The sequence below is a fragment of the Aethalodelphis obliquidens genome, unplaced genomic scaffold (assembly GCF_003676395.1).
Source record: "Aethalodelphis obliquidens isolate GAN/ISIS:26980383/991018 unplaced genomic scaffold, ASM367639v1 scaffold51, whole genome shotgun sequence".
NCBI lineage: Eukaryota > Metazoa > Chordata > Mammalia > Artiodactyla > Delphinidae > Aethalodelphis > Aethalodelphis obliquidens.
This window is the reverse complement of record NW_020837995.1, coordinates 1,432,663-1,457,745: the sequence shown is the minus strand read 5'-3', so window position 1 is coordinate 1,457,745 and position 25,083 is coordinate 1,432,663. Positions and strand designations below refer to the sequence as shown.

General features: G+C 44.6%; 2 protein-coding genes across 3 annotated transcripts in view; one reads left to right on the top strand and one right to left on the bottom strand.

The window, feature by feature from the left end:
* RYR3 (ryanodine receptor 3) overlaps positions 1-13,018 on the top strand; it is a 557,080-nt gene extending 544,062 nt beyond the window's left edge. For both annotated transcript variants that reach the window (XM_027083790.1, XM_027083789.1), the window contains 9 exons: positions 404-531; positions 959-1,019; positions 1,289-1,435; positions 6,073-6,207; positions 7,521-7,677; positions 9,507-9,571; positions 9,966-10,066; positions 11,092-11,143; positions 12,026-13,018. In XM_027083790.1, coding sequence (XP_026939591.1) covers positions 404-531; positions 959-1,019; positions 1,289-1,435; positions 6,073-6,207; positions 7,521-7,677; positions 9,507-9,571; positions 9,966-10,066; positions 11,092-11,143; positions 12,026-12,121 — 942 coding nt within the window. In that variant the 3' untranslated portion in view covers positions 12,122-13,018. The remainder of the gene's footprint in view (positions 1-403; positions 532-958; positions 1,020-1,288; positions 1,436-6,072; positions 6,208-7,520; positions 7,678-9,506; positions 9,572-9,965; positions 10,067-11,091; positions 11,144-12,025) is intronic.
* Positions 13,019-13,150: 132 nt separating this feature from the next.
* AVEN (apoptosis and caspase activation inhibitor) overlaps positions 13,151-25,083 on the bottom strand; it is a 189,232-nt gene continuing 177,299 nt past the window's right edge. Inside the window, exons 3-6 of the mRNA XM_027083791.1 lie at positions 23,303-23,373; positions 17,638-17,733; positions 14,460-14,820; positions 13,151-13,654 (exon numbers count right to left, since the gene is read on the bottom strand). Coding sequence (XP_026939592.1) covers positions 13,539-13,654; positions 14,460-14,820; positions 17,638-17,733; positions 23,303-23,373 — 644 coding nt within the window. The 3' untranslated portion in view covers positions 13,151-13,538. The remainder of the gene's footprint in view (positions 13,655-14,459; positions 14,821-17,637; positions 17,734-23,302; positions 23,374-25,083) is intronic.

Genomic DNA, 25,083 nt, shown 5'->3' with positions numbered 1-25,083 from the left:
CATATACGAACAGGAATAAATGTAATGGTGCTTTTATGATGGCATCTCGAGAAGAGTAAGCCACAGAAGGGGTTTTATATGAACGCATGTAGGTTTGGGGCTTAGTTCCTATACTCATCTGCCTTAATCAGCTTAACAAAATCACTGTTTTCTACATACTAGGTTTTTTCTCTCCTGCTAAATGATAGCTAGAAAAGCAGTTTTCACTTAATTGTCTGTATCACTTCTGTTTTCTCTGGAGGTTATTTTTTTCTCTTTATTTTCCTTTTGCATTTTGACTCATGTCTTTATCAACCCCTTGGAAGAGCCCAGAGCGTAACACAGCTCTGACGGCACTGGGGCTGGAGAAAACATTGGTGGTGCTGCACGGCCTGAGCTCACCCTGTCCTCCTCTCTGCTTTAGGTGATCAACAAGTATGGAGATCTCTACGGAGCAGAACGCATTGCTGAACTCCTGGGGTTGGACAAAAATGCCCTCGACTTTAGCCCAGTAGAAGAGACCAAAGCAGAGGCAGCCTCCCTGGTGTCATGGTACAGAGCTTAGGAGTTAAATCCCAAAGTCTGGCTGACTAGACCCTTTATCTTTCCAGTCCTCTTCCCTGTGCTACAGGGAAAGCTCACAGTCATGTCTTCGCTGTCTTAGACTCTGGTCTCGCCTAAGTGTTTCTTCTAGGTTCTAAAATATGGGGGGGGGGGCGGAGAGCACTGCTTTAAAAAAAATTGAAAGACTTATCAGCCTTTATGCCTGATAGAGCTGAAAGAGAAAGACTAATTAAAATTTCAGGGTGTGTGATTCAGCCACTCTCATTCTCATGGTGAACACATACAGCTTGATAAACCTCAGAGCTGTATTTAGGTTATTAAACCCAAGAGAGAAAAAAATTCATTTTTTCCCCTTATTAAACACTTAACTAAATCTTGACATTTTTAAGTTTTGAAATGATTTGTTCCCCTTTAGGCTAAGTTCCATCGACATGAAGTACCATATCTGGAAGCTGGGAGTTGTTTTTACTGACAATGTAAGTATGGCATCTGGGAAAGCAAAATTCTGTGCCCCAAGTCCAGGGATGTCATTAGATGCCACAAAGAAACAAGCTATGGAGGCAGCTCAGGAAGATGCAGGGAGTGCTGGGCGAAGACAGAGGGCCCTAGGGTGCTGGGGGGACACTCCTCTCTTGTGCAGTAGTATGAGGCAGATGGGGCTTGACTTGGCAATCCTTGGGCCAGCTCAAAGCACCTCAGTCCCCTGAATGCCTGAAAAGCTGCTCAATTTCTTCCATTTCCACAGTCCTTTCTCTACCTCGCCTGGTACACGACCATGTCAGTCCTGGGCCACTACAACAACTTCTTCTTCGCTGCTCATCTGCTGGATATCGCGATGGGCTTCAAGACTCTGAGGACTATTCTGTCATCTGTCACTCACAATGGCAAACAGGTATGGGGTTTATACTGCTGCAGAACAGGAGGGACCTAGATAGGGTTAGGAAAGAACATAACCGGTGGGCTTCCCTGGTGGCGCAGTCGTTGAGAACCCTCCTGCCAACTCAGGGGACACAGGTTCGAGCCCTGGCCAGGGAGGATCCCACATGCCGCGGAGCAACTAAGCCCGTGTGCCACAACTACTGAGCCTAAGCTCTGGAGCCCGCGAGCCACAGCTGCTGGGTCCACGTGCCACAACTCCCGAGGCCCACGCACCTAGAGCCCGTGCTCTGCAACAAGAGAAGCCACCGCAATGAGAAGCCCATGCATCGCAACCAAGAGTAGCCCCCGCTTGCATCAGCTAGAGAAGGCCCGCGTGCAGCCATGAAGACCCAATGCAGCCAAAAAAAAAAAAAAGACCAATGACTTAGATATATATAGATCTATACATATATACACATATATACAGCTATATGTGTACATAGGTAGACATATATAGCTATATATGTTATATACGTGTATGTGTGCAATTTCTATATATACCTATCTAGTCATTGCTCTACATCCAGTCTCATCAATATCTAGTCTGTCTTCTACAGAATTGTCAGGGTCAATCCCTTGATTAAAGTCCTCTAATGGCTCCTCCTGTGAACAAATTCAAACTCCCTAGCATTTTATTCCTCATTAAGTGCAAATCCACGAATGAGACATGTTCCCTCACATCTCTAAATCTCTACAGGAGAAGGGAGAAAAGAAAGGAGTTAATATGTACCCAGCTTGGTACAGCCATTAGGGGAGACAGTATGGCAGTTCCTCAAAAAATTAAGTACAGAACTGCCACATGATCCAGCAGTTGCACTTCTGGGTATATATATCTGAAGGAGACGAAATCAGTATCTCAGAGAGATATCTATATTCCCATGTTCACAGCAGCATTAGTCCCAATAGCCAAGATATGGAAACAACCTGTGTCCATCAGTGGATGAATGGATAAACAAAATTTGTTACGAACATACAGAATATCATTCAGCCATTTAAAAAGAGGAAATTCTGCCTTTTGCAACAATATAGATGAGCCTAGAGGGCATTATGCTAAGAGAAATAAGCCAGACACAGAAAGACAAATACTGTATGGTGTCACTTACATGGGGAATCATAAAAAGGGCAAACTTCTAGAACCAGAGAGTAGAGCAGTAGTTACCAGGAGCTGGGTGTGTTGGGGGAAATGGGGAGCACTGGTCAAAGAGTACAAACTTTCAGTTATTAAATAAATTAGTTCCGGGGATCTAATGTAAAGCACGGTGGTTATAGTTAAAAATGCTGTATTGTATGCTTGAAATTTGCTAAGAGAGTAGATCTTAAGTGTTCTCAGCAAACACATACACACACACACACACACACACACACACGGTAACTGTGTGAGGTGATGGATATGTTAATTAACTTGATAATGTATGCATATATTAAATCATCACATTGTACACCTTAAAAAATAAAAATTCCAACCAGAAAAAAGGTCAGATTAACCTTTAATTGTTCTAAAATGAAAGGGTGCTAGATCATCAGGTATTACGATGGTTTATTTCTCTAGGCTTCTGGTAGTGGCGCCGGTTTCTCAGTTGACACTAAAAAGAAGGGAGGAAAGCTAGAGATAGAAATTTGCTGCCACATACAAGAAGCTGAAGTTTGGGGAGGTAAGAACAGAACCTGTGATATAGATGTTTGCTTAGAGAGTGGTAAATACTTCCTTATAGGTTCCTGGGAGAAAGGGCATTGTGTATTATTTTTCCATGTGTGTCTTGGGAAGTTTTATCCTATAAAGGTGGCATTTCCCAAAACGGGATTTATGGAATGCCAGTTCTACAATTTGTTCTTTTAGAATTCTTTTCTTCCCCTTTACTCAGATATAGAAAGTCCAGATTTTGTTGATTTGGTTTAACGGCGTTATACAAAACTGTACCTTAAATGAAAAGTTTAAACAATGAATTTCTTTTAATTAAAAGACAATTTTTATTGGAGTATAGTTGATTTACAATGTTGTGTTAGTTTCAGGTGTACAGAAAATTGAATCAGTTATACATATACATATATCCACTCTTTTTTTAGATTCTTTTCCCATTTAGGCCTTTAGAGAGTATTGAGTAGAGTTCCCTGTGCCATACAGTAAGTTCTTATTAGTTATCTGTTTTATATATAGGAGTGTATATATGTCAATCCCAATATCCCAATTTATCCCTCACCCCCTTATCCCCTGGTTAGCATAAGTTTGTTTTCTACATCTGTGACTCTACTTCTGTTTTGTAAATAAGTTCATTTGTACCCATTTAGATTCCACATACGAGCAATATCATACGATATTCGTCTTTCTGTGTCTGACTTACTTCACTTAGTATGACAGTCTCTAGGTCCATCCATGTTGCTGCAAATGGCATTATTTTGTTCTTTATTATGGCCGAGTAAGATTCCATTGTATATATATGTACCACATCTTCTTTACCCATTCCTCTGTTGATGGACATTTAGGTTGCTTCCATGTCCTTGCTATTGTAAATAGTGCTGCATATTGGGGTGCGTGTATCTTTTTGAATTATGGTTTTCTCAGGGTATATACCTAGGAGTGGGATTGCTGGGTCATATGGTAATTCTGTTTTTAGTTTTTTAAGGAACCTCCATACTGTTCTCCATAGTGGCTCTATCAATTTACAGTCCCACCAACAGTGTAGGAGGGTTCCCTTTTCTCCACGCCCTCTCCAGCATTTATTAAACAATGAATGTCTTATATGGGCTTGCCGACTAAACTCTGGCAAGATTGTTAAAAAAAAATGTGCCCAGTTTGTGCCATATGCCGGGTATTGCAATAGGCTCACAACCACCCTATAAGGTAAGTGTTACACTCACTTGAGAGAGAAGAGCACTGAGGCTCAGAGAGGCTAAGTATTTCACCCAAGAGCACACAGCTGCTAAGTGGCAGAACTTAGATTCAAGCCCATTGGTTCCTTGGTGCAAAGCCCACATTCTTTCTCTTTTTTGAAACCGGCTGCTTTCCGTGAGGTCTGCTATCCAGGGTTCAAATCACTAAGTTCATTGTTCAAGAAGCTGCTGAATATGTCTGTTCTGGTACTTATCATGCCCACTCCCTTTTGTGTAGCAGCTTGAGGGCAAAGAAAGATTTTATGTTGTTGATCTTCACAGCTCCAGCCCAGCACCTAGTCCCTGGTATAGGCCCGATGAGCAGGTCCTGCATAGTCCTCATTTATTGTGCCTCTGAAAGCCGAGAAACAAACAGGCCCTATGTCCCTGGCAAAGGTCCAAGGCAGGTTTCTTCATTATGAAAAATGTCACTTTGCTCAATTATAATTCTTATAGTAACTTCAAAGCTGTGACAATTATCCAGTTCATGGTTAGTTATGAAATATTGTGATGTAGGGATACCCATGAGCCCAAGGAATCTGTAGTTTCTTTTTTTTTTTAATTTTTAAAAAATTTTATTGAAGTATAGTTGATTTACAATGTGTGTTGATTTCTTCTGTACTGAAAAGTGACTCAGTTATACATATATGTATATATATATATGTTTTAAAATTTTTATTGAAGTATAGCTGATTAACAATGTTACATTAATTTCTTGTAGTTTCTTTAGAAGCAGCATTAGAACTTATGGTTACCAAAGCGGGGTAGGGAGGGATAAATTAGGAGTTTGGGATTAACATATACACACTACTATATATAAAATAGGTAAACGACAAGGACCTACTGTATAGAGCACAGGGAATTATACTCAATATTTTGTAACAACCTAAGTGGGAAAAGAATTTGAAAAAGGATACATGTAGATGTATAACTGAATCACTATGCTGTACACCTGAAACTAACACAATATTGTAAATCAACTCTACTTCAATTAAATAAATAAGCAAATAAATAAAAGCAGCATTAGAGTGAAAGCGACATCTTGAAGCCTTGGGTCACTGCTATCTCTGTGAAAAAACAAAGTAACCATCCTCAGAGCACCGTCACTATTCTCATCCTTAAATCCCTGTGTAGTTTATATGCGCCCCGTGCAGTACCCCAGCTGTTAGTCTGCCCGGGCTGCCTTAACGAAACACTGAACACTGGGGGCTTAGACAACAGACATTGATTTCCTCTCAGTTCTGGAGGCTGTAAGTCCAAGATCAAGGTGTGGGTAGCCTGGCATGCAGCTGGCTGCCTCTTGCTGCTTTTTCACTTGATTATCCTTCGATGCGTACGGCTACCTGGTATCTCTCCTTCTGAGTCCTAACCTCCTCCTCTTGTAGGAACACCAGTCAGATTGAAGCAGGGCCCACCCTCACGGCCTCATTTTAATTAAATCACCTCTTTAAAGGCTCTATCTCCAAGTGCAGTCACCTTCAGAGGTACTGGGGGTTAGGGCTTCAACATATGAATTCTGGGGGAACACAGTTTGTTCCATAACAGTCCATCATTACTCTTTTCTCCCAATAAGCCTGTTTCTCTCTGTGATCTTGCTTTCCTTCGGCACCTGCTGTATGACAGCCTTCGTTCCAGACCCCTCATCTTTCCCCTTTCCTCTGTTTTCTTGGAGTCTCCCACCAACCTTTCAAGGTGGAGAAGACCCACCTCCTCTTCCCTCTCTCTCTGTCTTTCCGCTGCCAGTTGGTCCTGACTGTCGGTCTCCTGGCCGTGGTGGTTTACCTCTATACCGTGGTGGCGTTCAACTTCTTCCGCAAGTTCTACAACAAAAGTGAAGACGACGATGAGCCCGACATGAAGTGTGATGACATGATGACGGTGAGAATTCCCTGTAGGGTCACCTGGCGTGGCTGGGACAGAAGGGCTGTGGGCAGAGCAGGACAGAGATGAGAGTAGAACACTGATGTCTCATCCGAAAGGGAGGTGGGTCCTGGAAAGACAGAAGTGATGCAATAGACCACTTGTCGGGGCCCAGGCGGAAGGAGAAACACACAGCTAAGCGGATCACCATCCATCCACATCTGTGTGTGGCGAAGACGTGAGTTACCTGTGTCTGTATCTCACGGAAGTCAAACTCTGATTCTTTGCCTCTGAGAGCTAAGAGCAAAGTCCCATGAATCTGGTGCTCCGTTTATTTCAGCAAGCCAGTGGGGCTTGTTTCAGAACAGCCATGTCGTCTGAAAAATGTCACAGCAGCAGGACTGGGTCAGGGCGGGGCTGGGGCTCCTGCACGCATAGAAGGGCACAGCGCAGGGTGAGCCAGCACAGCTGCAGTAGCATCTCTAGACGCTTATCGTGACCAGATTTCAGGAAAAGAATGTGTGTATCAGAGACAGGTGACAGTACACTGACCCCCTGCCCCCGCCTGTGACCGTTTCTCCAGAAAATAGATATGCTTTTTGGCTAAAATCTCTGCGTGAGTTTTCTTGGGGCAAGCAGCCCATGAGACAGCAACACTACAGGCACAAGAGCAACCGTATGACCAGCGTGGGCTCCGTGCTGCCACTGGCTTTTGATCTACCAGCCATGAGACTGCCTCCACACTCCCATCCCAAAGCCATCACTGCCAGTCAGGAGGAGAGACAGAGGGCAGCCTGCTCTGTGAGCCCTGGCCCAGGAGCCTACCTGGAGCACACGGGCACTTGGGAGGAGATTCTGCGGGGAGCCCCGCCCTCCCGGGTGCGCAGAGGATGCCAAGTAGGGGAGGCCTCTTCCCGGAGGCTGTAGCCCGGCCCCAAGTCCAGGCTGGCACTTGAAACTTAAGTGAGAGAAAACTCGTATCTGGCATAGGCCATCCTCATCAGGGCAGAAAGTTCTTTTAACTTACACACACCTAGAGTGAATTCTCACGTGTGTGTCAAAGAGTTCAAAACTGTTTTTAAGAAAAGAGCAAAAAACACCTTTTAAAGGCTACGTGGAACAGCAACCTTTCCATCTTTATAGACACCAACCTAACCAGAGGGTGGAGAGGACAGAGTTAGCAGCATGAATGTGTTATTGTGAAGAGTACCCTTCTCCTGCCTCAGGGCTGTCATGTTTTGATCTTGTTACATGAATGATCTGACCATCTCTGTAAAAACAAACAGAACTCTGCACCTTTTACCTGAATCGCCATCATTTTTCTTCCCTAGTGTTACCTGTTCCACATGTACGTGGGAGTGAGAGCTGGAGGTGGCATTGGCGATGAAATTGAAGACCCCGCTGGGGACCCGTACGAAATGTACCGCATCGTCTTTGACATTACATTCTTCTTCTTCGTCATTGTCATCCTGCTGGCCATCATCCAAGGTATGCTTGCCAGTTATGTCATCTGCATGGGGCTCAATCTGATTCTCTTTGCCTTTCTGCACCTGACTTAACTGTTTTATGTAAAGAGGTTTATGCATTCGCTCACCTGTTAATTCAACAGACATCTCTTTTTTTTTTTTTTTTTTTTTTTTTTGTGGTACACGGGGCTCTCACTGCTGTGGCCTCTCCCGCTGCGGAGCACAGGCTCCGGATGCACAGGCCCAGCGGCCATGGCTCACGGGCCCAGCCGCTCCGCGGCATGTGGGATCTTCCCGGACCGGGGCACGAACCCGCGTCCCCTGCATCGGCAGGCGGACTCTCAACCACTGTGCCACCAGGGAAGCCCCAACAGACATCTCTTGAACGTCTACCATATATAAAGGCAAACATACACCCAGGCACTGATACAGGAAACTTGAGCATCCTTACAGAGGACTCCCCTCGCCCACTCCTTCATTACCCACTCTAAGTTGATCATTTCTGTCTCATTCTGCTTCCTAAATATCTCCATTGGCTAGTGTCGCCCCACATCCTCATGATTCCTGCCCTGATCATTTTCCTCCCACGCAATGGGGTGGGAAGCAGCAGAAAGAGGATCTGTGAGAGTGTGACATGTGTTTTCCTTCCTTGCGGGGTAGAGGTAGTGGTATTTTGGTCAGTAGCTTGTCAGGAGTTAGAGAAAGAGGGTGATGAATTTAGTTTGAGTCATGCCAAGTTGAGGTACCTATGAGACATCGTGCAGGCGTTGAGGGCTAATAAGCAGTTAATTGTAATGGGTCTTTCAAGAGACAAGTCAGGAATGGAATAGGATAGAAATATTACATTCAATAAGGACACACAAGACAAATATTAATGAATACAAAAATCAAAGAAACGGGATCCACTGGTGGTGGTGGTCAAAGATGTAGGCGTAGAGACTTCCCAGAAGGAAAAGCAAAGAAACTGAGGAGGAGCCCTGACTGATACATATCAGGGCCTCAGGGACTCGAAGAGGAAGAGCCGATAAGGAAGACAGAAAGGGAACAGCCAAGCAAAACAGTAGGACAAGGAAGGAAGGACAGGAAGAAAGAGAGTCCAGGAGGAGTGAACAGTTAGCGTCAAATACTGCTGAGAGGCGTTGTAAGAGGAACCATGAGAAATCATTAGCCAGGACTCAGCATTTGAAAACACAAGTGTTTTCCCTAATTTTGATTTAATTGTATCACTCAGCTTTATAATTCATTTCTTTAACATCTTTATTGGAGTATAATTGCTTTACAATGGTGTGTCAGTTTCTGCTTTATAACAAAGTGAATCAGTTATACATATGTTCCCATATCTCTTGCGTCTCCCTCCCTCCCACCCTCCCTATCCCACCCCCTAGGTGGTCACAAAGCACCGAGCTGATCTCCCTGTGCTGTGCGATTGTTTCCCACTATCTATGTTACGTGTGGTAGTGTATATATGTCCATGCCACTCTCTCGCTTTGTCACAGCTTACCCTTCCCGCTCCCCATATCCTCAAGTCCATTCTCTAGTAGGTCTGTGTCTTTATTCCCGTCTTACCTCTAGGTTCTTCATGACATTTTTTTTTCTTAGATTCCATATATATGTGTTAGCATATGGTATTTGTTTTTCTCTTTCTGACTGACTTCACTCTGTATGACAGACTCTAGGTCCATCCACCTCACTACAAATAACTCAATTTTGTTTCTTTTTATGGCTGAGTAATATTCCATTTTTCTTAACAAAACATAACAGCCTCTGCCATTCCATCTATCATTCCTCTGCCCTGACTAAACAGGTTATTTGAAGTGTTTTGTTTGTTTGTCTTTGTATTTAAAATTCCAGGTCTTATTATTGATGCTTTTGGGGAGCTGAGAGACCAGCAGGAACAAGTACGAGAGGACATGGAGGTACCGTTCTACTAAATCCCAACTTGATTTCCGTTATCTCACAGCACATGGATTTTTTTTAAACAGTAGGTTCTACTCTTATTTAGGGCCAGCTGTAGGCAAAATTACCAACCATGATTGTTTTCCAAGCCTGTCCTCTGCTCTGTGCCCTACCACCACCCCCACCCCCACCTGCTGCCTCCGCCAGGCCCCAGGCTTAGGAAGGAGCAAGTACCCTCCACTAGGTAGAAGCTAGGTATGTGACACTCTGGAGAAGACGACTAACAAACAGCCTAAAGCATGAAAGACAGAAATATTTTAGTGTCTCTCAATTCAAGCAGAGATCCTCACCCTTTTGCTACCTGCCTGTAATGTCACGCCTACTCATGCCTTTTCTCCCTGTTATTCTTCTTAGACGAAATGTTTCATCTGTGGGATCGGCAATGACTACTTTGACACGACCCCTCATGGTTTTGAAACACACACCTTACAAGAGCACAACTTAGCCAACTACTTGTGAGTATCCTTGGTCAGCAAAGGTGATGGGGCAGGGGCAGGAACAGTGAGTAAAATACAGTTACGTCATACAGTTCACGCTCTGCCAATGCCTTTTCCTCCTTGGTCTCCGGAAAGCAGAGGCAGTTAGGAAAGAGCTTGCAGGAGTCCCCGTGAGCCCGTGTCTTTGTCCATAGGCCCTGCCCCTCCCCGTTCTGATTGACAGGTGTGCGCTGCAGACCGTTTCTGCTCCAAGCAAATGTCAGCCCCTCAGCCTGGAATTAGATCCCACCCCTTCTCAGTCAAGGTCATATTAACTCCAGCAAGTTTCCTCTCTGCTGAATTTTTCCTATCACCATATAATATTTTTTAATCCTAAACAAAGAAGAAAAGGCTGTGACCCCACTTTTCCTTCCAGCTGTTGCCCTGCTTCTTCCTTCCCTTCCAGCAAAACTGGAAAAGTGTGCATGTTCGGGGTCTCCAATCTCTCTCGTCCCACTCTCCTTGGAACCCCCTCCAGTCAGGCCTTCCTCTCAACCAATTCATATTTGCTCTTGTCAAGGCGGCCCGTCACCTGCGTGCTGCCGAATTCCAGGGCAACTGAGTGAGAGTAAATATTTTTACTTTTCCATAACGTATCTTTGAGACACACAAAATTTCAACTCTATATTCTTATAAGATGATAAATTGGCCTACTAAGAATTATATGGTAAGAGTTTTGGTTACCATTTTATTGTTTACCTTAGGACTTTTTTTAAAAAACAATAAAATGGTAGCCAAAATTCTTCCTCACAAGTGATCTTAGCTCAAGGTTTAAGGACCTCTCCTCACAAAAAGGCTAATTTTGAGATAAATGTGTATTATTATTAGAAGATGATGGCGTATGTTGTCATGCCACGTTTCCCCTATTCTGAAAGGTATAGGAGTCAGCATGATGCTGAACAATGTATTTAATCCTCTCTCCAGCTCACTTGACTTTGGTTTTCTAACCAAAGAATCTAATATTGTCTCTTTCTCAGTTGTTAAACCTTTGTTCCTCGTTCCAGGTTCTTCCTGATGTATTTGATTAATAAAGATGAAACAGAGCACACAGGTCAGGTGAGAAACACCTTCAGATAGAGCTTCCCCTTTCTACGTCAAGCCTCAGTAGAGCACAGGATATCTGAAATAGAGAGGTGACCCCCATTTGTCTCTTCTGTGCGTTTTCCCACTGCTTCCTGCATTGTTCCACCATCTCTTTGTGACGTAAGAAGCCAAAATTCTAAGGCAACTCCCACCTATTCCAAAAGGCCCCCTTGGTTATCCTTCCCAGCAAACACTGACATTTTCTAAATCCTTATAGTTGCTGCTTCAGGGCAGAATAGCTGGAGGTGGGGAGAACGTTACAGAGAAAAAGACAATGCAAAGCTGAGTGGGTGGCTCCGACAAAGAGCAGGAGAGTCGGAGCAAAATGGTGAGACGACAGCCTAAGAGAGATAACGACCTCCTGTGTGGGTGACACAGGGATGCGGAGGTGTGGGTGTGACAGGGTGCGTGAAAGTATGTGTCAGAGGGGTTCTGTGACTAAGTATGAAAAAGAAGTGTAAAGACAGAGAATAGGGGAGGAAAAGGTAGCTTACCAAATAGTCAAACGTCATTGGATTCGTATATTCTGCCTTCTACCAGTTACAAATGGCGTGGAGTCAACCCTCTGCTAAATCTTTAAGTATTTTTAGTGGCGATCATCGAGTTGGTCTCACTGTGGGGTTTTTGTTTGTTTTGGTGGGGGGGGGGGGCGGTCAGAAGAAGGGAGAAAAGAAGGGAGAAACTTCTTGCTCCCAAAACAGCCTGAGCTGGGAACAGTGCAAGAAAGAATGTACCAGTTGGGCCTCACATTTATCCACATCAGTATTCCCAAAGGGAGACATCGAGAGGGAAAATAAATTGGGTTCCAGCTTACTGTGGTTTATAAAGAAGTCTCCTTTGTTCCCGTTATTTCAGGAATCTTATGTCTGGAAGATGTACCAAGAAAGGTGTTGGGATTTCTTCCCTGCTGGTGACTGCTTCCGGAAACAGTACGAAGATCAGCTTGGATAAATGGGAATGAAAGAAGCCTCCACCATTCTGGACGGTCAATAAAATCCTTCTCTTAACAGTTCTGCAACACATTTGAAAAGTGACATTTCCTAAAATGCCTCCCTTACAAGGAAGTGTTTGTTACACATCTGTGGTATTTTGGAATTGATCTGGCTTTTTGTATCTAATGGACGTACACTGTGCGGGATAACCTGTCAAAAATGTTGAAAGAAAAAAAGAGCACGGCCCAGCTGCAAGGAAGCTCTAGTTGAAAGCCTTCAGGTTTCTCAGTTCTAACTAACTAGGTCGTTGGGATGGTACCACTGAGGGAAGGGCTAGAGAAGCAGGAAGTTTGGGAGGCACAATACCTGGAATTTTAAACACTTGAATTCCACATGATGGTACTCCACTAGTGACTCACGGTCTGAGCTACAAAAAAGTCATTTTAAAACTGCAGTCTAATTTCTCCCATGGTACTTGCTAGTGAATGTATCCAGAATCAGCTTGAAAAGCTTTAAGCAGTTAAAGAAATAGAAACAAACAAACCGCCACTTTGTCGACACGGAAGTATCGAGTAAGTGCCTTACAAAACCTCTTTAGATATAGCTATGCAAGTTGTTTACATTTATGTTCGAGACGGACAGTTCCATTAATTAGTTGTGTGGATCTTCTGTCTTACTTTATGAAACTGCACTCAAAGGTTATTCATATGATTTTTTTTTTTTTCAGTAACAGCTTGTCAACTGCTGTTATCAGAGAAAAAAAAGTACTGTACTGAAAATTCAGAAAAAAATCTCAATCTTATGCCAAATAGAGTAACGCTTTATGGTCTCCCTTGTAAGTAGTGGAGCTGCTCTGTTTAGGTGAATCTCCTTAAATAAAATGAAGTGCCCACTGCAATAAAGTCATAATCACCAACTCACGGTTTGGCCTCTTGTAACGCCCCCTTTCTGGATGATTTACAACCACCCTGTGGTGCTGGGAAAAGGGACAGGAGACTAACAAACAGCCCACGGCTCCCCGCACAAGAAAGAAAGGAAGAAAAAAAAATCCACAAACCAGCGTTTGTTTATTTTGGCCAAATGCATGCCTGGTTTGCTTAGCTCTCTTCATCAGCAGCACCCGCTATGCTGTAAAAATTGAGAGGAAGAAACTGGACACAAGGGCCGTAACATCTCCTGCCCTTAAGAAGTCTATTCAGTTACTAAGCCAGAGAACAAATGCAGCGAGCCTCTTACTGTCTCATTTCGGATTTGTTGAACATGGGGGAGGTAGGCGTCTACTGCTAAGCGTGATGGCCACACGGGCTCGGGCCGTGCTCGTAAACCAGCTGTTCTGGAAGGACAGCCTTGGGCCCGCCTTCCCTTACAAGGCAACCAAAATTGGCTTCAGGCACTTTTCATTTTCTTTCTCTCTCTCTTTTTTTCTTTCATCGAGTTTAGGAAATCATGCTGTCCAACCAATCTTCAAGCTCTTCCTCAGTAACATTTCTGGATATACTTGGTTGCTCAGATGCCACGTTCTTTCCTTCCAACGCAGATGGTTTTGCAGGATCTAAAAAAATAAAAGCAACGTTAACAACTTCACGTTAGTGCCAGAACCGAGGGTTAACGCTTCCCTGGGGTTTGATCCGTGCTGGAAATCAGCCAAAGTCTGACTTCGCTCACGATAAGGGGAAACGTTCTATTATTTTCCTGCTCCCTAAGAAGATCCAGTGATACCTAAACAAATTCATAAATGGAGTAGAGATTTGCTCTTCTATTTATTTGGATGATGAATCTCACAGTTCACTAGTTTTTTTTAAAAGACTAACAGCTTAGTTTCCTGGAAACTAAAGCCATTAAAGGGTCCTGAATGCAGTGTATGGACGGGGCAGTCACTAGGCCTCTCCCTGTCAGATGGCCCGCCATCTAACAGAACATGCACAAATGAGGAAGTCTTCTTTTGTTAAAAAAAACAAAACAAAACAACCAAGATCGAAATAGCAAGCAAGAAGCACAAAGAGCTGATCAACAGGCCTGTTCAGACAGTCGATTAAAAGGTCTGCTGCTGCACAGCTGAGGCCACGGGTATCGAAATGCCTTTTACAGCACGAGTTCAATTTGCAGCCCCGGGTTTAAGATTGCAATCAGGCAGGTAGCAGCTTTGGAAGCCCAGTAATATCGAGTGAGAGCAATGTTGTCAGAAAGGTCAGCTCAGGGGGAAGCAGAGACGTGAGCACAGAAATAGATGTCAGTGGACAAGGCCAGATCGATGTCAGACACTGATGAAGATGTGTAGGGACGTGACAGAGGTGAAGCTATTCTCAGAAAAACACCAGAATCGAGAAGATGGATGGGGAATAAAATGAAAACCATACCTGTTTCTTCTTGGGCCACGTCCTCATCTTTCTCAGATTCCAGGTCCTGAGCTGTCTGGTCTGCTAAGATGTCACCGCTCTCTTTTACAGATGCATCTAAATTAAGCAGCAGATCTAGTTCTTCTTCCAAATCGTCTGCTGCCGACTGCAGTGGGGAAGCGGGGTTCTGAGAACCCTTGAAAGGGCCCGGTCCTAGGCTGTCTTTACCCAGGTACATGGGGCAGCCAGCGGCAGCAGATTTCAGCTCAGAGATGGACCCCTTTCCTCCAGGCCCCAAGGGCCCCTTTAACTGCATCCCTAGTCCCTTGCCATCATTATTTCTCTTTGGTTTCACCGGAGGAAGCTCTAAAGGAAGGGCCGTCTGAAAGAGAAGCACAGTATCTGAGTTAATGTGAGTCCTGCCGTATTTGCTTAAGCAGAAATTAAAGCAAAGGAAGCCATCAGACTGTGGAGTAGGAAACTCAATTCAGACAGGAAGGTCACAAAGTGTCTCCATCCAGGTCCTGCCAGCACCCCTCTTACTGCTGCAGGGGTAAGTGTGGGAGACCTCCCTACCGTGCCCACCTCAGCCATGTGCCAACCTGCTCAGAGCTGAAATCAAAAGGGCTGTGCACTCCTGTCACCAGCCTGAGAATGGACAGTCCTGTATGTCTATGTGAATGTACACTTAAGCCTGCGACGAGGCAGGCTTTGTAAAAAGTCACGGAGAAGTAATTAGCAAGTCGGATCTGTTCACTGAACTAAGATGCACAAATATAGGAGATGAAGGAACAAATTCACCAAGAAGAAAAGAATGACCGTTAGTAACATTATTTGAGTAAAAATTGCCAGACAGGAAAGAAAACATTCCATTTGATTACATTTGTAAAAACGCCCCCAACAGGCAAAACTAATCTTGAGTATGAGAAGTCAGGATAGTGGTCTTAGGGAAGTATTGTCTCGGGGGGTGGGGGGAGGTTCTGGGTGGTGGCGGCATTCTGATCCTTGATCTGCATGTGTAAAGACTTACGCACGCACTTCTCTATATGTTATAATTTAATAAAGTTAAACCCTCCCCCCAGGTGACTGTAATGTAGAGGAAGGCTGAGAACCACAGTTCTGGAGGGAGGCCTGTGGTGACCAGGCTGGCATCAGTGGGTAGGTTCAGAAGGAGGGTCAGCTGCTGTTGGAGGTGTTGTCCCCTTATTTGTACATTTAAGCATCCTGAGCAGATCCAGTTTGCTAATAGCTCCTTAGGGCTTTTAAGACCGCGTGGCTTTACACAGGAACTTAAATATTCATCCAGCACTGTCAGTGTGCAGGGCGAAGATGGGATGTGGTCCCCTGTTCTAATCCTGGAATCATTCAGTGGGTCTGCACTGGCTGGCTGGCATTGTCTTTGTTTGTTAACTCCCGGGTGAGTCTAACATGCAAACACAGTTGAGAATAACCGCTCTCCCTCATGGGAGGAGTGGGAAAACCTGGCTAGATAGTTAAAAGTTACTATTTACAAAAGTACAATTATTTTGTATCTTTCCTCTGAGGCCTGCCTCTGACATCATCATCCTTCACTTTCAAATGCTCACACCACTTCCCGTTTCTCTCCTCAATCCTGGGGCCCCCATCACCTTCATCTGTGTTTCCCTGATGTGTTCTGTTAACCACTCCTCATTGTGTGGGATCAAACCAAGTATGTCAGGACTTTGACCATCTCTGGACAGCCAGAGGAAGAGGAGTGCTCACCCAATCACTAAGACAAGCCCCAATACCCCCAAACACTCCTAAAGAAGTCCCAGGGTGATTCCCCATCAGAGGCAAATGCTATCCTCTCTACTTCTCTGCCCCTAAGTGTCCTCCAGCCCTGAATTCTACTTGCTGCCCTAAATTTGACGTAAGTGCCACAGAGACACCTGGGTGGACACCCACTGATGCCTGCCTATGCCCAGGCTTAGCATCACATTCAACTGCAGAACAAAACTGATCATTTTAGTTGCTGGTATTCTATTGACAACTAGTACTGCCTAGGGTTTCACTTTTTAACAAAATCCCATCTAGCCACAATTACATTTCAAAGTTCCTTCTGGTATAGCCCTTGGGCCCCTCCTCTCTTAGCCGATTCAATGGCTCCGCTCTTAGCTACCTTACAACCGATATCTCCCAAATTTATATTTCCAACCCTTGATTCTGAACTATAAATTTCTACATCCAATTGACTAATATTTTCACTCTGACATCTCAGAGACACAAACCCACAATGTCCAAGCCTCACCCTTCCTAATACTAGCTACCACTGAGTTGCACAGGCTGGAAAACCTAGAAAATTCTTTCCCTGCTCCCTCTCCATTTCCGGTATTTCACCAAGTCCTGTTAATTTTACTTTTGTAATACACCTCTTGGTAAAGTCCAGTTCCCTGCCATCTCTACCATCATTAGCCTGGCCCAAGCTACAGTATTACTCACCTGAGCCGTGCAGTGGCCTCCTAATTTGCCTCCCCTCATCCACTCTACTCTTGCATGGGTGTGCCTGTGCAGATTTACCCTAAACACAGACACCCCAATACAGCCCTCTCTCCATCCTGCAGCCAGAATGTTCTTTGTTACTGTTATTGTTATTAGCACAGTTGTTAATGCAGATCTGATTGGGTCACTCTTCTTTAAATCCCAACTCAAATGTTCTTATGCTTTGGATCTCGGCTTATCTGCCACTTCTTCAGGAAAGCCATTCCTAATCACACCAAAGTCGATCAGGTTCGCTATTACATATTCTCACAGCATACTGTCCTTCCCCTTCACAGGACTTATAATTTGATAACTTGATCAATACCCGTCTCTCCCAATAGATTAAGCTCCATGAGGGCAGGAACCATGCCTGTCTGTTCACCACGGTAACCTTAGTGCCTAACACAAAGCCTGGCACATAAACATTTTGAGTACAATACAAGGCAGACTCTATACTTTTTACATTTCATTCAATTCTATTACATTTGATCCTTTAAAATGTTTCAAATATAAAATGAAAAAACCTTTAGAAAGTATTTCATTCTCCCTCAAAACTTTACGAAATTCTACCTGATACAAAACGCTCAGCTTGATGAAAGGAAAAGCTGAGTCTGAAACATCCTGCAGGGGGATGTTTTTCATTCTTCTTCTTCTCCTGCCCTAATTCATACCAGCCTCAGGATGCTATCGGGGTTTTTACCTGGACCAATTCAGCAGCAACATTGAGTCGGAGTGAGAGAGGCAGTTCTTGAAGGGCTCGAACCAATGACTCACAGTCCACATAAAATGCTGAATTCTATATATATAAAAAAAAAAGATAGATTATTGATCAAGATGATTACATATGGGGCTTCCCTGGTGGCGCAGTGGTTGAGAGTCCGCCTGCCGATGCAGGGGACACGGGTTCGTGCCCCGGTCCGGGAGGGTTCCGCATGCCACGGGGCAGCTGGGCCCGTGAGCCGTGGCCGCTGAGCCTGTGCGTCTGGAGCCTGTGCTCCGCAACGGGAGAGGCCACAACAGTGAGAGGCCCGCGTGCCGCAAAAAAAAAAAAAGATGATTACATATGACCTTTCAGGAATAAAAGAGCACAAGACGATAGGTAGTAACTGTAAATAAATCATCTATTACTTTTAGCTGGGAGTAATCAGATCATAAATCACACTTGATATGGTTCTAATTTCTACCATCTCTGCATTAAGATAAGCAAAACCAAAAGCACCTTCCTGAGCCACAGCTCAGGCTGCCAGAGCAGCAGCAGGGTGGTGATCACCTCACATCAAGGCTGCACGGAAACCTGGAACCTGCGGATGCTCTTGGAATTACTGAAAAAAACTCAAAGCACTTAATGAAATCTAACTGGACATCTCCCCCCAGATTCAGATGGCTGGCCTTCAGGAGAGCAGGGAAGAGCTGTCTCAGCAGTCAGATGGGGAGGACAGTCACAGCCAAAGAAGCCCATGAGGTATACGCTTCTCTCTCTTCCAACCAGAAAGCAGAGGATGGAAACTTACCCTCCAGCTGGCAGCACTTTGTGTGAGGCCAACACTGTAAGTCCCTTGAACTCCCTTCCCATGCATAGACGCAAAATCCCATCCAGGCAATGCCCTCACAAATTGACCATATCTGAGAAAACGGTCCAGGTTATCGCATGACCCCTAACGGCTGTTTCTAGGTGCCCCAGCCACCCAAGAGAAGGAAAAACTAAAAGGTGGCTGCCACATTAGAGGCAGACACCACGGACCACCTTGTCTACCAAGGACTATCACAGACCCAGGTAGAACCCAGGTAGACTTACGCTGCAATCACTGATTTCAAGTTAGAGAACACCACCCAGGGGTCACGGAGTCTAATCTCTATTCCACTGTAAGGATGCCTTGGGTAGATGGGTTTATAATGACTGGAGGTGGGGAGTCATTCCTGGTGCTCTCAAGTAGAGCGCCGACACTAAACGCAGACCCACTCGAACCCCTGAGCCTCACAACAGCAGTACACAGGGATCAAAAGAAGCAACACAGCTTTTCAACTGCCCTTCTGAAAGTTTCCGGAGATGGCTAGCTCTACGGTAAGCAAGGTTGGCAGCAGCAGATGTGGCCCCTCACCCTGGAAAAAAAAGGAACTTACATCTAAAAACATAGAGTATTTAGGGAACAGGAGAGTGGGAAATGCACTACATGTGCAGGCCTTGCCGCAGTCCTGCACTCAGCACGTCAAGTGCTTGATCAAGACCAGCATGGCCAGTCTTTGTTTCGAAGTTTGGAGAAGACCTCTCAAACCACTAGAAAAGTGTGATCCTGAATGCTTAACCCATGAGTAAGTCACCACATTACAAACTGGAAATCTCACCCTTCCCACTGCCAAGGTGTCTGCAAAGTCACCCGGGTAGACCCCCTGCTTTCAGCCTATAAAAGAGCAAGAACTTTCCGTCCACGATGCCTGCCAACCATTCACATGCTGCTGTCTCAGCTCTCTGGAGAAGGCCCGCTGAGACGTGCTGGGGTCCAGCTAGAAGTGCCCAAACTTCCTCCCCCCTTTTGCATCATGTGTGACACGGCTACAAGGTATATCGTTAACAATGAAAAGTCTGTGAGATCCAGGGAATGGCCAGGCTGTGCTTATGTGCCGAGTCCCAAGTGATGGACCTTCAGCTGCTGGGGTGTCTCCTTTCCCCACATCTCCAATTCCCACCCACCATCCAAGGCCCAGGTGATAGGGCACCGCCTCCATGAGGACCTCAAGACACTTCAGCCCAGCAGTGACTTCTCCTCGTCTCCCTGCAGCAGTCCTAGAGCCTAGAACCTACCATGAAACACCACGATGTAAGAAGACTTCCCCTTTTTTGTCACCAGTTTGTCCCCTAAAGGGCTACAGCTGGAGGCCTTAGATATAAAGGGAGCTGAAGTGAATTGCTTGTAATAGTAAAGTGTGAATCTGAAAATAGATTTAATTGGAATAACCACCATGAATTAGCTTTTTTGCTCCATGTTGTAAATAACTGGTGGGTCATCTCTGCCCGGAGAGCCCCATCCCCACATCCACCTGGCCAACGCTGACAGTCACTCACAGTTGGAGCACGCAGCCTGGCCACCCCAGCGCCTCTTCTCCTGCAGATTCGGAGGCTGGGGGCAGGAGGCCAGCCTTGCCTGTTAGAACAAAGTCCCTCCAACCCCACTTCTCCGCCATCAGTGTGCGCACAGACTCGGTGGTGAGAATCTATTCCCGAAGGCTCCTCCCTGTCCAGGAAGCCAATCAGACTCCGAGTCTCAGTGTCTGCGTAAAGGTACACCATTTGGTGAGGAACGAACCTACTAGAAACTCCACTTACAGCCTCTGATCAGACCATTGCACCTTCCTCGAGAGCCACAGCACTCACAGTCCGCATTCATTTGGGTACTCAGGGACCACGGGGACACTTTACAGTGGGAGTGCTCAGATCAAGCGACACTTTAGAGAAAGCTGGGGCGCCTTCCATGTACAGAGCGTCAGGCCTCATTCAGAACTGCGCTCTCCGGGGTGGGCCTGAGTGTTCCCTTAAAAGCCACGCACTCAGGAACCACGGCGTGCCACCCAGTGCTCCGTGGTTGCTCGAGGAAGCTCTACTGACTAAATAAGTCGCTAGTCAACACAACTGAAAAACGGAATGAAAAAAAAGCTTCAGGTGATTTTCAAAAAATAATGGACCTATTTTTTTCACCCTCAGTTCTCCTCCCACCCATTCCCTCCTCACATGTCCCCACACTGTCCAAAGGACAGGTCTGAAAACGCCACTCATGGATTGAAGGGACCAACTCCCCTGCGGTAATGGGGCCAACACGGCTGAAGCAGGGACCCTGACTGCCAGGCCACCTTCCCCTCACCCTGCATGTGAGCCACAGAGACATGGAGGCAAGTCACAGAGACAGCACTGGGCCCTCTCCCATCAGGGTGCCCTTCGGGGCCTCCGCCAGGACCCACTGGCAAACTCTTCACTGCTTCATGTCACTGGCTGTGCTCGGGACAGAGGAGCACATGAGGAACAACTGATAGATAGACAGACAGATAGACAGATAGATTCTTCTCTTCTTTTTCTCTCTCAAGTAAGCAAAAATAAAGAGGACCGAGTGAGGGGAGATGTGGGACACAAAACAGTGCCGGTGGCGAAGAGATGAATGCAGTTTGGGATGTGCTCTACTAAACTTCAATTCAAGATGCTCACAATCAGGCTTGCCTTCTCTCGCTCCGTCAGTCATCACTGCTCACCTCATCAGCGTGCTGGGAAGCTTAGCGCCCCTGCGAATCTTTCTTGTCCTCACGTCTCACGTCTGGCCCGTGACGCAATCTACTACGTCCTCCACTGCAGTCCCATCTGCCAGTGAACTGTCTTCCATCTCACGGCCCATGCTGTCGGCCCACGTCCCCTCCCGTTCACCCCACGTAATATCCTCCTACCTGCTCTCCCAGCCTCCAGCCTCTGACCTCTTCAGTCCCTCCTTCCCAATATTGCAGAGGTCCAGTCTAGCCATTTCCATTGTCTTGCTAAACAAAACTTTTGTTAACAAGTAACAGTAGTAATAAGAGCTAATTTTGAGTGTTTCCTCTGTGTCAGGAACTGCACAGAAGGACTTTTATTTATAATCTAATATAATCCTCATGACAACTCTGAGTTACATTTTATTATTAGTTCCATTTTCCAGATGAGAACTAGTATTTACGCTCAGGTTTGCGTCTCTGAAGCCTATGCTCTGACCCACAGGCTAAACTGCCCCTAGATAAAAATGAAGACCAAACCACTGGTACTAAGTGACCCAGACCCACACTGGAAGCCGCCTCTTCTGAGAATCCACACTCCAGCTACACTCCAGCTATGCTCCCGACTCTGAGCACAGCCTGGTCTTTCAGATCTCATCATTCTCCTGTTGTTCCCCAGATAGAACCTACCAGAACCATACTCATCCATCCACCAAGGCCCATTCAAATGATCTTTATCCCATGCTCCTACTCTCAATCACTTCCAGCCCAAAGCAGCTTTCTCCCACAGTATTATGTTCATTCATTTATTCTACCACTTATTTTATGTTGCATTCTTTTTCATTTATCATGTAAATATTTACCATCTACTATGTGTCAGCCACTGTGCTAAGGTAAGGGGCCTAGGGCGATGAACAAGCATGGTCTCTGTCTCATTCATCTTCCAATAAGCTACATCTAATAAAATATCTAATAAAGAACATGTGTTTTGATAAATAAAGAACCTTAGAATTATTTGAAACTCTCAGGATAACAAAATGTTCTCTGATAGCCAACCTGGTGCAAAGGAGTTGGCATGGGAGTTGTTTGGCTTTCACTGAATTCCTCCATGATCTGCGTTCGTCTGTTTACAACTTGTGCTAGAATTCTAAACCATACTCAGGTACATGCCCAAACAGACCCAAGCAAAAACAAATATTTTTAATTCCCAAATTTTTCTATGTTATAAAACATACTCTTTGTACAGGAACAGGAAGTCATTTTACAAGTCACTTCCCTCCCCTCTGTCTTTAAGTCAATGTCCGTCCCAAACAACTGAACGTGAAGCCAGCCCACCTGGGGGTGTGAGCCACCTACTGTGTGTATACTGAGCTGACAGCGGAATATCCGTCAGGTCTGCTGCCCGGTCTCCTGTCTGAAGCTGTGGGCAGGCTGTCTGATCACTGTATCAGATAGTATGCTCCAGCCCCGGAGTCGGAAGCAAATGCCACCGTGCATTTTAAAAAGGGTGAGAATACCTGTCGTCTCTCGTACGGAAAGGTTCAGTGAAATCCTGCCTGGAGAATCATCAAAACTCCTTGGGAGGAAAATATGGCAGCAATACAAAGCAAATAAAGTGTGTGGGTGCTACGGATTCACTGAAAGACTTCTATGATGCTTGTTCTTATTTTATAGCTTTATTCTCCTAATTATAGAAGAAGAGTTATTTAAAACTATAAAGTTAAGGATTTTCTTACCTAACAGCAAAAACAGTGTGGGAGAAATAAATTAATTCTCAAGCCTTAGATGAATTTTCACAGAAAGGGAAAAGAAGGAAGGCCAAATGGCAAAGTAATCCACTCAAAATCGTGACTATAAACTTTCAGCCCTACAACCCAGTCTATATGAACTACAGTCATATATGAGCTATATAAGTAGTTCACATAGATGGCCAGGTATAAAGGTCAACTCCAGCTCCAAGAGCCTGTATAATTTAAGCTCCCTGAAAACCTTCTGAGCAATTTAGGTAACTGACGCTGAACTGTACATGAATGACTAGACTCTTCTCTACGTGAAGTCTCCATCGCAACAACAATGTGAAAGGTGCTAGTCTCCAGCCTTGAGAAGAGCCAATCCACATTCCAGACAGAGCTTCACCTTACCTGTCTGGGGCAGGAAGCTTCACTATCCCACTCTTTCTCCTCGGCAAACCGGAACTGTGAGAAGGAGTCCCCTGGGAATAGAAAAAACATACAATTTTATGTCAAAGCTAAAAGGAAAACACTCAGTTCTCTCAATTTCCCTTTGGGAGTAAAAGTGCTGTTTCTGAAGAGCTGACCAACCCAAACTCAGTGGTATCATTCAACAGAAGGTCCTGGCTTCTGCATCTTTCCACATCATCTGTGCAGAGTGGGTACTTGAAAATACTATTGGCAACTGTATTCATTGCTTCATTCAACTCTCAATAAGCCACCATCCTACATGCTTCTTGAGAGACAACTGAACAGTCCAGGCCTGCAGACGTGGCCATCTCCCCATATTTAGCATATTTTCATCTCATCTGCTTAATATATGCAAGGAAACTAACATTTATGATTTGGGGGTGGGCATAAGCAGAAAAGGAAGGAGAAAAACAGAACTGAAGGAAAGCAGTTCTCAACTGATCCACAATATGACAGACTTAAAATATCTCTTTGAGGCAAGGTTACCAATCTGAACCATCACTCTAAAAATCACCTGGTTAGAATGTCAGATACAAAATAAAACTCAAAGAATGTGCATTAGATTAGTTAATGTGAATCATGGTGCACTGCTCTGAGCTCTTGGAATAAAGGAAAATGAATCAAGATAAACAAGCTTGACAGATGATTCCGTACAGCGAGCTTTGACACAAAGCTTATTTTGTAAATATGTACTTATCTGGTTATTTGCATTAAGAATAGCCAATTTATAAAGAATTGCTTTTCCACCTAGCTTTCAGGATCCTCCAGAATGTGATCCTACCTCATTAACCCACATTTGCTTCCTATTTCTTGACTTCCTGCTCCCGAGAGCCTCTTTTCACATTCTGAACATACTTCATTTTCTACCCTATCCTCATTTCTTTTTTAATCCTTCTCCCTTGTCTGGAAGGCCCACACACTTCTACCCATTCATATCCTATTTATACTTTAAGACTCAGGTACAGGCCCACTTTCTCCTCTTATGATATCTCTCAGGTTATTTAACCATAGAATCCATTCTTTACTTCTAACTTAAAAGAGGGGGAAAAGAACTGAAGAATCCTGAATTAAAGAGACAAAGACAAAATCAGAATCTACACCATGCCCCCAGCATTTCCAAAACACATGGATCATAACATTTTAACACTTGACAAGATCAAATTCTAGGTAAAAAAAGACCAAGAACATCACTCTTTATCATGAGAAAGGGTAAAATCACTACCATTAGTCATTGGCAAATCAAGCTTGATCCCTCAAAAATTATGATATAAAGAACCTGAGTAATATAATTAATAATGTCTTGTCTGTGCATGTGGATGTGTAAGTGTATTGTGATTATATGTGGGTAGTTTATAAATATTTGTGCAATATTAACATTTTAAAAGGACAATAGAAAGGCTACAAAAAACCTTTAAAAAAATCCTAAAATGTAGCAGTTAGACAAACCATATTTGCTGGTGATAAACATTTGTAGCACATATAGGCAAAGAGCCTGTCTCTTACATACAAAGAGAGCTTTTGCATATCAACCAGAACAAAACCACCTAGTAGGAAAACAGGAAAAGGGGTGAGAATAAGAAAGGAAGTAAGGATCAAGGAGGAATAGGACAGCTTTACAAAGGCTGAGGCAAAGCAGTGAATCAGCTCAATCTCTGATTCTGACTAAAAGAAGCAAAAGTTAATCCTTTTTGGAGGAAAATGACATTATCAATAACCTAGAA